The sequence below is a fragment of the Berghia stephanieae genome, chromosome 11 (assembly GCF_034508935.2).
Source record: "Berghia stephanieae isolate SIO BIC M18660-M18661 chromosome 11, UCSD_Bste_1.3, whole genome shotgun sequence".
In the NCBI taxonomy this organism is placed as follows: domain Eukaryota; kingdom Metazoa; phylum Mollusca; class Gastropoda; order Nudibranchia; family Aeolidiidae; genus Berghia; species Berghia stephanieae.
The window spans coordinates 14,925,299-14,938,800 of NC_088370.1; the positions used below are offsets into that span (position 1 = coordinate 14,925,299).

At 36.5% G+C, this 13,502-nt stretch overlaps 1 protein-coding gene across 1 annotated transcript; it reads left to right on the plus strand.

The window, feature by feature from the left end:
* The first annotated feature begins 4,934 nt into the window (after nt 1–4,934).
* On the plus strand, nt 4,935–9,729 carry LOC144956952 (tubulin alpha-1C chain-like). Its single transcript, XM_078887797.1, has 2 exons — nt 4,935–5,350; nt 6,648–9,729. The coding sequence occupies exons 1-2, from the start codon at nt 5,348–5,350 to the stop codon at nt 7,986–7,988; spliced, it is 1,344 nt and encodes a 447-aa protein (XP_078743923.1). The 5' UTR covers nt 4,935–5,347; the 3' UTR covers nt 7,989–9,729.
* Nucleotides 9,730–13,502: the final 3,773 nt, after the last annotated feature.

Consider the following 13,502-nt stretch of genomic DNA (forward strand, 5'->3'; position numbering starts at 1 on the left):
GAAGAGGGCAGTGCGATCCAAAGTTAACTTATAGCTTGACACAAGGACCCACTGGGACTTATCTTTTGTCGTCATGTTTAGGACTTTGTAGGGTCAAGTGAGTTGAAGTTAGTAGTGCTCATGAAAACGAGTAAATCGATTGGTTTGTGGCCAAAGACTTGTCTTTTGACGTCAGTTTTTGGTCAGTGTCAGGCTTTAAGTTAAAGATGGCTAGGGCTAGAGTCTGTAGCTCTTCTTGTGAAGTGAAGAAGATAGAGATGGAAGTGTATAGCCTTGTCGTCCTGATGCATCAAGACGCAATCGCAAGTGGTAGCTCTTACATGGACCCCACAAGAAGCGAGGAGGAGAGGGAAACCATTGGGGACGTGCATATGGAACGCAAAATGGAGGGCCTGAAGATTGTTGTGGGAATAGATTTGTTGCAAATTGCAGCAGACCATGATGGCCGGAGTTCTACAGAGTTTGCCTTATATTCATTGGAATACTAAGAGAAAACTTGAGCAGGTAAGTTTTATTGCGTATTTAATTAGTTTTTAGATTGGTGCTCTCGTTTATAATCAACAGACACATAAGGAACGGATATTTCTATTTTGAACACTCTAAATTATAATTTAAAGTGTGGGAGTGTAACTTTGGGCGGATTGGATAGCTCAGTTTGTAGAGCACTTGCTTCGAGCGTAATGGGAATTGAATGGAGCCTAGATGAGGTCAATAAGTTTTTTTTCTTCTGAACATCATGCGCATCCGGCAATGGTTGGGTGTATGGGTCTAAAAGGTTTGAGGAAACGTACTTTGCGATAGACTTGCGTGATATCCAAATGGTAGCACCCAACATTTTTTATTGTCCGTTCAATGCTTTAAAAACCGGGGAAAAAAACTCTAGTTTCTAACTTTAAGGGTCTAAATTACTACTATTTAACTTTGTTAAAACACGTTGCAGTTTTTTAGCTTTTAGTAGCTCCGTATATACCTTTATTTCTCAGCCATGCTGCAAGGCCTTGAAAAAGTCACTTTGTTCCAGCTTACTTTTCGGCGTTGCGCTGCGGCTGGAGCATTGGAATAGACCCCAGAACCAATTTTTCCATGAATGAAAGGAATTATGTTTATTCATTTATACCAGTGGGTAAGCGCAATGTTTGCGGATAAATGAAGGCTATTAGGAGCAGGCACTCATTTGTTTTAAATATTATTCTACTATTTTGTGGAAATGAACACAGATCGAGACAAATCTATCGATTCATTAACGAGCGAAATCGGTCTAATCCTCTTATAAAGTCTGTAGATGGGTGCAAATGAATCTGGCAACAAAGCCATCCGATAGCGATTACCAACGTCAAGTGAATCTGACAACAAAGCCACTAGATAGCGATTACCAACGTCAAGTTAATCTGACAACAAAGCCATCAGATAGTGATTACCAACGTCAAATGAATCTGGCAACAAAGCGATCAGATAGCGATTACCAACGTCAAGTTAATCTGGCAACAAAGCCATCGGATAGCGATTACCAACGTCAAGTTAATCTGGCAACAAAGCCACCAGATAGCGATTACTAACGTCAAGTTAATCTGGCAACAAAGCCATCAGATAGCGATTACCAACGTCAAGTTAATCTGGCAACAATGCCATCAGATAGCGATTACCAACGTCAAGTTAATCTGGCAAAAAAGCCATGAGATAGCGATTACCAACGTCAAATGATCGATCAAATCGCCCAAGGAGATTTTATAAAAGAATCAAATGATCGATCATTATGACCTAGCAGATTTGTTTTTAAAAAAGTATAATTTGAGTCTATGAGTGATCGAACTGCCCTTAATTTCTATAGAGTTATGATATTTTGGCCCTGAACCCTATCTATTCTTTTTTTTTAAATGTAGGGTTAGGGGTTAGCTTTTTCCATACAGATTATTGCATTTTTTTTCCAAAAGAGCACAGAATCACTGGCAAATCTAAAAAGATTTAAATTAATTTTTACAGACTATTATACGAGTAGCATAATGATCAATCCTTAATTTGCTTTTGACCTTGAGAATCGCCATATTGCCATCCTGTAGCAGGTCCAATTTTATCGTTGATGGCTAAGAAGATTCGTCTTGATCTGTGTTTATTTCCACAATACAGATGAACAAAATTTTAAAAAGGTGAGTGTCTGTTCGTAAAAGCCTTTATTTTTCCACAATTATTACAGGTTCTCCTCTAGTTGTTGTTTATTAACTCTCTTCTTACCGGCCACTTTCCGGATTTTCCCCAAAACTTCACACTCACCATATATAAAAATATATTTATTGCTCTCAAACTTGCTATGCATATTTGTTTTCCTAAACGAGTTCTTCGACGCAATGTTACGAGTACAAGATATACTTTAACTGTAGCAAACAATTTTGTTCAAATATTATGATGTACAAAAGAAATTTGAATCACAAAAATGTTGGCTGCATCGTAACAACGGTGACGATTTTCCTATGGATGGTAAGGAAGCGGTTGCCAGATAGGTTTGTATTGTTTTACTTACAGACAAATACAGCTTTAAAGTGTTCCTTTGTTGATTCGCCATATGTAGAATTTGCCTGACAGTAAAACCTTTCACCATCGTGTGCTGGGGAGAAAAATGCTTGTACATTTGGATAAAATATCCAACAATTAGGAACAATGTAATGTCATAAAACTGGTTCCAATCTCCTTAAAAGTGTGTAACAAATCTTTTGGGGGACTCGATACATGTCTTGTGCAACTGATCTTCTGGTTTCAGAGTGATGGCATCTATTTTCTTGTGTAAATTAATGCTGGTGGTCAATAAAGATGAGCCATACTCGCTCTTCTACGTCCAATCATAATAATAATCTGCCTAAACATCCTGCTACTCAAACGTTGTGCGACCTTATGATTCAATATGTAACCTATCATTGTTTATTTATTATCCATAAGATTGGTTACACACCTCCAAGAAGTTTGGAACCAGAAAATAGTAATGGTGTGATTAAACTAGACGAGATTAAAATACAGAGAAGTGAGATCTTTTGGAAAGACAAGAGTGTTTTATTGGCAGATAATGCAGATCTATTTCAGGTCGTGTCAAGTCCATTAACTTCATCTCGCGTACAATATTCATTTATAATCTAACCTAAATTTGACTCAGATTTCCGCAGTTTTCTATCTTCAACTGGGCGATTAATTCTCATTAAATTCTCTAAAACAGACTATAAACTTTTAGATTTAAACATAGTTTTGAATATTCGTTCGATTTATATGGTGGGTAGAAACGGTGTGTATTATATTTGAACATAAACCATAAATACTTAAATACTATGTTTACCTACTTGACATTGAAACCCACAATATGGAGGTAGTCCTTTAGTTTCATGTTTCGATAGTGTAATTTTAGTCTTGGTTTAAATTTTGATTAGGGGAGTTTAGTTAATGATCAATCACCCAGCTGGCAGTCAAAAAACAAACAAGCTTAACCTTCGTAAGGCTAGGACTTGATGTCATAATGGAAGCAACTGCTCTGCACTCCCCTGAGAGGCTGATTGCAAAATACAATGATACGGGCCGGGATCAATCTCGGTTCCTTTGCGTGTGAAGCGGGGACTCTACCAACTGAGCTATCGGGATGGAAAAGCGGAATTTATTATTTCTTTTTTTTATTTTTAATGGAAAGATTCGCTTCTTGTATCATTATAGACTTTTACTTTAATATTGATCAAATGAAATTCCGATTGAACCCGGGATTGAAACACGGAATCAATACTTATGAACAAGAAAACATAAAGAGCTTTCATATAGCGCAATATCCACTAAATGTGCTTAAAGCGTTTTACAAAGGGTCCCTGACCAACAGCAACACGTAACATGTAGACGAGACATGACGCCTGTTAGGCGATATTACAATTTATTTTTCCGAGACAACGCTGTTGACGACAAAGTACTCATTTTACACCTGAGTACGGTGAGACAATGTCAGTAAAGAGTCTTTTCCCAGGACTCAACTATGCGCTGACCGAGTCTCGAACCTGGACCTTCCGATCCGGAAGCGAGTGTCATACCACCAGACCATATAGCCGCACTCTATCACTTAGCAATCATGAGCATGAGGAATTGTTTTGGGATACAGTGCAATTGGAGAGATGTGACTCATATATAAGGGAACAACACAAAGCAACCAACGTTTCGGCCCTTGGCCTCCGTTAGGAGACAAAAATTATGTTCTTTTCTCTCCATATTACTGGCTCCTTTAGGCACCTCTAGCTTTGGTTTTACAGCAAAATTGTATTTCGCTTATAAAGGTTAATTATAATATTCTATTATATAGTTGATAAAACGCCTACGTTTTGAATTGTAAAAAGAAAACCCCACCAAATATTTGAAGTATGTATTAATTTAGTACATTGAAAGCAACCTCCTAAGCCATCACGCCATCCATCTCTTTTTGGAGGCAATTTCTTGTTAACTCACTCAACCCTAACACTGACTATATCCGTAGTTTACCCGGGTTACTTTTACGCGATTCCAAGTTATTCATTTATTTTTTTTCTTAAACAAATTATAGGCGTAGTGTCAAAGCTAAATTTTAAATATTTACACAAGTAGCAAAAATCTAAAGGGAATGAGAGTAGCGGAAGAGTAGCGTCCCTTGATTGGACGTCACCGGCTATTAGAGAGAGAACGTCATATGGCTTTGCGCATGTGTCTCTCGTCCTCGCTTCCCGTGAAAGCGGAATGAGACACTTCACCGGAAGCGAGGACAAAACCATGATGACGTTCTCTGTGTAAGGTGACGTCCAATCAAGGGACGCTACTCTCCCACTAATCTCATTCCCTATAGCATTGAATGAGTTAATGGTTTACTCGTCCGGAAAGAAAAGTAAGCCGTATCTTTATAAATGATGCATCACTGGCTTCTATAAAATTTATATGTATGTAATAACCTTGACATAAACTTTTCCTTCATCTATTTCTATATTATACGATTTAATACAACATCTATGGATCTATTCAATTTTTATAGATGTTTTGAATAAAAGTGAACAAAGCCTGCCGTGTGTATAGGTCTTTAAAAAAATAATTGTATTTTTCTCCTCAACTTACGATTATAAATGTCCCTGATTTTGGATAAACTTCAAGAAATTACCTGGCATACCAGCTGTTGAACTTTGAATTCATTCAACATAAAGAAAGTGGGATGCTATTCTGACAGTGTGTAGTTGATATCTCTTTAACATCTCATAAGGTAGTTTTGAGAGATTCAAATCTAGATGCACCCATTTCGTTCGTGGAGAGTATTCACACTTAAGTATTTTCATCTCAGCTTTCTGGAGATAATTTCGAATCAACACGTATTGAAGCCATGGTATGTATTCATTTTCTATAACAAAATAACGTTTATCGACTGACTTAATCCTAGAGATTTTGCTACTTTTCAAAATAGGCTTCAACAGTCGTGACGTCACTTCCCTCGTAACGATGCATAGTAACTTAGCAACTGGTTCTAAACTATCAGGACTCCCTTAAGAAATACTTCTCCGACGAGCATAAAAGTATATCCAGAGGAGACAAACGTAATAAATCTGATCATGTTTTGACTTTTATACATTCTGATCACATGACTTGTGAAAAGTTCTAGCCAGCATGAAGAATAAAAAGTGTCCATTATCTTTGTTTAGAACCAAGCTGCTCGTTGCTAGGCGGACGTGATCGTGACATCAGACTATTGAATCCTATTGGAAAATAAAAGTATTAAAAATGAGCATGCACATAGATAGTTTTATTCAACTACCATTAACATGTAAAAATTAAAAACAATAGCTTTTTTACTACGCCTACAATTTGTCTCAGAAAAATGTAATAAATAGGCATGAGGTAAAAGAAACCCGGGTAAACTACGGATATGATCGGTGTTAGGGTTGAGTGAGTAAACGACGAATTAGTTGGATTAGAATAACAACAGATTCTCTCTGGGCCAACCCAAGTCTCCTTACTTTTCACCGCGTTAAAGAGAGTTTTTATATAGAGCAATATCTTCTTGAAGTCTCAAAGAGCTTTACAAGCGTCAGAGAAAGAAATGGCAATAGCGTTGGAACATTTTCTGAGATATTGAAGTTGAGAGATGGTGCTGCTTCATACATGCTTTTTTTTCCAAATTATAATACATATATCTTATAAATTATAATAATATTAAGATTTAAATTGAGGCTGTGGTCTTGTGGTATGACACTCGCTTTTGAATCGGAAGGTCGTGGGTTCGAGCCTCGCTCGGCGCATAGTTGAGTCCTTGGAAAAGGCTCTTTACTCACATGCTCTCACCGTACTCAGGTGTAAAATGAGTATCTGGTCGTCAACAGCGTTGTCTCTGTCGAAAAAAAATTCTAATATCGCCTAATAGGCGTAAAGCGGCGTTCTACATTTTACGTGTTGCTTTTGGTCATGGACCCTTTGTAAAGCGTTTTAAGCATGTTTAGTGGATATCGCACTATATAAACTCAATAATTTTGTTTTTACTAAAATGTAATTAAATAATCAAATAAATACAATTCGGGTTTGATATTTTTTGCTTTGAACTAAATCGCCGGCATCTGTGTCACCATAATGCCGATGTGAAATGTTACAAAAAGTAGTTTTCGGTAACAATTTGTTTCTTCATTCCACAGCAGCGCGAATGCATTTCCCTTCACATCGGCCAGGCCGGAGTCCGATTTGGAAATTCATGCTGGGAGCTATACTGCCTTGAGCACGGCATTCAACCAGATGGGATTCTGCCCCAATATCATAGGGACAACACATGTCACAGCTTTTTCAGCGAGTCGTACAGCGGAAAACACGTACCTCGGGCCGTTTTCGTGGATCTAGAGCCTGACGACATTGATGAGATAAGAACAGATTGTTATAGCCGTTTATATGACAAGGAGCAGTTCGTGACGCACAAGGAAGGTGCCGGTAGCTGTTATACGCGTGGCCGATACACTGTTGGTAAAGACATTATAGATTGGGTAATTGATACTATCCGCAAGATGGCCGAAGAATGCAGCTCACTTCAGGGGTTTCTGCTGTTCCGCAGTTTTGGTGGAGGCACTGGATCTGGTTTCACCTCTCTCCTTCTTGAACGTCTTTCTTGCGAATATGGAAAAAAGTCTAAATTAGAATTTTCCATCTACCCAGCCCCCAATGTATCATCGGCTATAGTTGAGCCATACAATTCTATTCTAACAGCGCCCGCGGCTCTGGAGTATTCTGACTGTTCCTTTATGATTGATAACGAGGCCATCTATGATATCTGCAGGGACAAGCTTGATATCGAGAGACCAAAGTTTACCAATATGAACCGTCTGATTTGTCAGATTGTGTCTTCAATCACGGCATCTCTAAGATGGGAAGGCTCTTTAAATGTCGACCTTAACGAATTCCAGACTAACCTTGTACCATACCCTCGTATTCACTTTCCACTATCATCATACGCTCCGGTTATCTCTGCTGACAAGGTGTACCATAAACAAATCACTGTCGCTGAAATCACCGACGCCTGTTTTGAGCCGTCTCACCAGATGGTCAAGTGTGATCCACGTCATGGCAAGTACATGGCATGCTGTATGCTTTATCGTGGTGATGTGGTCCCAAGGGATATCAATGCTGCCGTTGCTGCGATTAAAACAAAAAGATCCGTCCAATTTGTCGATTGGTGCCCAACAGGGTTCAAGATCGGAATTAACTTCTCTCCACCAACCATATTTCCAGGAGGAGATTTGGCCAAAGCCAGTAGCGCTTTGTGCATGTTGAGTAACACAACAGCTATTGCCGACGCCTGGGCTAGACTAGCCAGAAAGTTCGACCTCATGTACGCAAAAAAGGCATTTGTTCATACATTCGTGGGGGAAGGGATGGAGGAAGGAGAGTTCACGGATGCCCGTGAGGATTTGGCAGCTCTAGAAAAGGACTACGAAGAGGTGGGACTGGACTTTCAAGATGATGACGAAGAGAGTGAAGACGAAGACTAAATCTCAATCGATACGTATCGTTCTTTTCCTGCAGTCGATGTCAACGTAGAATAGACCACACTTTCATGAGCTTTATATAGCGCAAGATCCACTAAACGTGCTCAATGCGCGTTACAAGGAATTCCTGCGCAAAAGAAACACATAAAATTATGTAGATAGTGACATGACGTCAGTTAGGCGATATTACAATTTTTTTTTTTCAGACAGAGACAACGCTGTTAAAGATCATGTACTCATTTTACACCTGAGTACCAGGTAAAAACATGAGTAAAGAGCTTTTTCCAAGGACTCAAGTATGCGCCGACCGAGGCTCAAACCGAGGACCTTCCGATTCGAAAGCGACTGTCATACCACAACACCACATAGCCACGTATATTAAATATTGGACTAAAAAAAAATAGAATCCCAAGTTACACAGCAAAAACGAATATATATTTCAATTTGTTGAAAATGAGCTGAAACTTGCGTGTGATTTGAACCTACATTCAAAACAAAACTTCAGATGTTGTTTTATTGTCCTCAATACATTTATAAATTAGGTGAACCATCATGCACATGTTTGGCTACTCTGATAACCGAAGCAATAGGGAACAATTTGTCAAAATACTCGTTTAAATCTCATTGGAAGTGTAAAACCAGTACTCCGTACGACGAGATACATAGCTCGTCTATCTGATCTTCTGGTTGGTTTCAGAGTGATGACATCTCACTTTCTAGCCTTATAAATAAATGCTAACCTTCAATAAAGATCATCTTTCCTCTCTTTAACACGCCAGTAGCCATGACAATCTACCTATACATCCTGCTACCAAATAGTCATGCAAATTTATGTTTCTTTATGTAATCTATTCATTGGTAATCACTTCCAAGGAGTTTTGAATCAAAAGAGAGAAAGGTGTGCGGTCACAACTTTGAGTCTAATCACGGACATGTTTTAACATTGCCGTAATGGTGAATAGTTTTCGTGAGTTTGAATGTATTCCTATTACAGATATGAGAACATAACACTTTGGGTTGTCATATCTCCAACTAAAGGTACCCCTGAAATATCATAGATCCCACGATTCCAAATTGTTAGCATCTCCTAAAACCAAACTTAAATATTTTGACGATAGGTCTCTTATGAAATTCGGACCCACGATTTGGAATGATCTCCCTCAATCTGTGAGATTTTCGAGCTCAAAAGACATTTTAAAAAAAGCCCTAAAAACATATCTTTTCAGACAATATTTACTTAATTGAATTTTGAATGTATTGTATATTGATGATGTATTGATGCCATTTGATGCTCATAATTGTTTTGATAATTTGATTGAATTGTATTTTTATTTTTTAAAGCACTTTGATGTTTCGACGAGAGGCGATATATAAAAATAAGTTTATTATGATTATAATAATTATTATTATTATTATTATTATTATTATTATTATTATTATTATTATTATTATTATTATTATTATTTATTATTAGTAAAACCTAGTCATCGAGTTTTCCTACATTTTCTTTTTACTCTTCCATCTCTTGAAGAAAATGTCAAATGTTTTCTTTTTCCAAAAAAAAAATAAATCAGGCTTAACTTTCAAAATAAAGTTTACCTAAGTTGATTTCACACACGATTTATATGGGTCCACAAACATGCACTCATTTTCAGATAATAATAATAATAATAACAGTAATAATAATAATAATAATAATAATAATAATAATAATAATAATAATAATAATAATAACAGTAATAATAATAATAATAACAATAATAATAATAATAATAATAATAATAATAATAATAATAATAACAATAATAATAATAATAATAATAATAATAATAAAAATAATAATAATAATAATAATAATAATAATAAATAATAATAATAATAATAATAATAATAATAATAATAATAATAATAATAATAATAATAAGAATTATAATAATAATAATAATAATGATGAAATGATTGTTGATGATGATGATGATGATGATGATGATGATGATGATGATGATGATGATGATGATGATGATGATGATGATGATTGCATCTTTTTTATATGGAAGTCAACGATTTGATGAACACGGTTTCATGTAAACCGTTTCAATTATCACTATCTTGCTCAATATTTTTTCCTATAAAAAGTGCAGTTTTGTAAACAAAAGTATAATGATATTGAAATATTATGATGGATAATAAGTGATATTATGATGGCTTTTTTTCTGTCTCTGATATATTATTGTTACGTTATTTTGTTAAAATTATAAATTCAACTGATTTTTTGTCAAACCAATTTGTTGAGAATTTATCAAATGTATGTTTATTGATACCATTAATTATTCATGTCTGTATATCTTCATTATGATACGTTATTATACATATTTCTATCTTTGATATATTATATATGAAAAGTTTGTTCGATATATATTATGATCGTACACAATGACGATTTTGATTTCTTGAATTAAAAAAATAATACAAAATCCGTATTCTCGAGTGAGGAGTTGTTAAGACATGTGTGATCTTATAAAATACTGACATTTTGTTTATATATATATATATATATAATATAATATATATATATATATATATATATATATATATATATATATAACATTTCAAGTGTAATTGTGATCTACTTCTACAATATTGTTTCGAGCGTCAGCTCTCATCAGGAAGTGAAAGTAGATTGTTGTGTTATTTCGTACTTTCCTTACTTTGAATGGAAACAATATTGTAGAAGTTGATCTTAATTATACTTGAAATGTTTAATAAATAGCTCATTTTACAAAAAAAGTTTAGCACTATTATGTCATGATGGTGTTTTGTTTGTATAATTTATATATATAATATATATATATATATAATATATATATATATATTATACAGTATACATATATATATATATATATGTGTGCGTATGTGTGTGTTTGTGTGTGCTCGTATGCGCGCGCGCGCGTGTGTGTGTGTGTGTGTGTGTGTATTCACGTCAAGGTCAAGACCACGCGATGCAAAAGACACGTCATTGTAATCATCACGTCATATAATCTTACACATAATAATTTAAATCCCTGTCGCTCCAGTCACCACAACCTGTTCGTGCTCTTATGTAGCATACGATCTGGAAAACATGTTGAAATGATATGGAAATTTTATGTACAGTATGTCATGTGGTTCATTTATTCATTCATTCATTCAATCATTCATCCCATGATCTGATGATCGTCGGGGGGATAAATGAATGAGATGCAGCTCTCACCACTTCTCTATGTGTTGGCCTTCTCCAAGAGTTCTTCCATCTTCATTCCTGTCCACTCCTTTATATTGTCATTCCTAACGTTCCTTTGTCTACCTCTTCTTCATCCTCATTCAAAGATATTGTGTGGTAGTTTCTTCAATTATTATATTATTCGATGGATAAACAAATAAACATAATAAAATAATAAAATTCCCTTTATTCATCCCCCGAGGTGAAATTTGTCTTTAGGGTTTATTCCAAGGGAAGACTGGAATAACCCAGGCGTCAGCCGCAGAGCAGCTATGGCGAAGTGACTTGCTCAAGGCCACACAATGCAGCGGATGATGATTGAACTCGGTACCTTTCGGGTAGGAAGCAAAGACCGTATCACTGAGCCACGCTGCCCCTAGTCAACATTAGTTTCATGTAAACCTGTTATTTTTTGCGTTTGTTCTTGAGAATATTTGGATGGATTTTTCTATGCATAGTCTGGAATGTTTATGACTGTTTTGTATAGTAGATGTATTCAAGCCTTCTTTCTACGTGACTGTTAACTCAGAACAGTGATAATAACAAGAACTGAAGTGAGTAGAAAAGTGCCAGAAGACAATAGAGAATAAAAACCTCGCGGCGATGAAGTCTTCAACTGTTACTAGAGCTCCCATCTCGCCGGCCAGGAGGAGTTGTCCTAACAGTAAGGTCATGGGTTGGAGCAAACAAATCCGCATTTAAAAAAGACGATGCTCCGTAAATCAGAGTAATTTTGCATAATGTCTCACCTCTAAAGGGTCTCTCTCAAGTATAGGAAAATTGAGCAGGCCGCTCATTAATCGTTTAGAAGGAAGACGACAAGGAAGACAAGGACGTTCAATGAGTTAATAGCAATTTTTTTTGGCAATACGTCCATAGCTGTTATGTGGTTTTGTTGCATGACCCTCGCCTTCAGATCAGAAGTTCCTCGGTTAGAGTCCAGCTCTGGGCGGCGCATAGATCGGGGCTTTGGAAAAAAGGCTCTCTTCTCACATTCTCTTACAGTACTCATGTGCAAAATGAATTCCTCGCCGTTAACAGTAATGTCTCTGTCGGTAAAAAAATATAATCAAGACAACCAGGCGTCATATCTTGTCCTGCATATAAGTGTTGCTGTTGGCTTGGGATCCCTTACAAGCCCTTTGTGCAGGTTTAATGGAGAATGTTCTATATAGAAGCTCAACAGTTAAAGGGTTTTTAGGGTGGGGGGGGGGGAGGGGCTTTACCCAACTTTGATAATGTTCAAAATTTCAAGGAAAGTTTGCATGAAATTTGGGAAAATCCGAGGCAATTTGCAAATTAGAAGAACTCCGCATTGAATAAAAATAGTCCTTCAGAGCAATGAGGTTGATGGAGCCGGCGTCTATTCCCGTTTGTCTAGCATAAAATGGACAATATCAATTGCTTGTTACCCTTTCGATAGGACGCTATCACAAAATACTTTCCCCACTATCATACACACACAGCTACCCAATCACTTGTTGGTGGTCATGGGGGGGGGGGGGGTCTCTAAACCCCGCCTTCAGTCGTGATCGATCTTAGTACCTTTGGATACTAATCAAGTGCTATATCAACTGAGCAATGGGGACAATCACCCCCGCCCCCCTTAGTTAATAAAGTCATGATTAACTCACTCAACCCTAACACCGACTATATCCGTAGTTTACCCGGGTTACTTTTACCCCATGCCTATTTATTACATTTATCTGAGACAAATCATAGGCGTAGTATCAAATGTTGTTAGTTTTTGCATGTTAATAGCAGTTGAAAAAAACTATCTTTGTACATGTTCAATTTTAATACATTTTTTTTTCAATTTTGAGAAGTAGCAAAAATCTCTAGGATTCAGTGATTTAATCAAAGTGTAATAAAAAGCAAACAAAGTGCTAGATGGGTAATTTAGGGGAATGAATGGACAATGATGGACAGTCCAACACGAATGAAGAAATCTGAGGACAGGTCTGAGTTGAGGTCCCTTACTGAAATGTAAATGTTGCTGCTCGAAGAAATAGATATTAATGTGAAATTGAATTTAATCTACAATTTAATTACAAAAACATATCAAATGCACGTTTCGGGTTTCCCCTTTATCAACAAAACAGGATGAATGAGACACCACAGATGAATGAGATAATGTGGTGATGGCGTCCAAATGTCATTTCTTATTTCTCCTTTACTAACAGCTGTGTCGGGAGGATGGGGGTGAGGTGAGGGAGGTCGTAACACAATCTGAAAAGGCGAAAGAAAAACAGGAAACT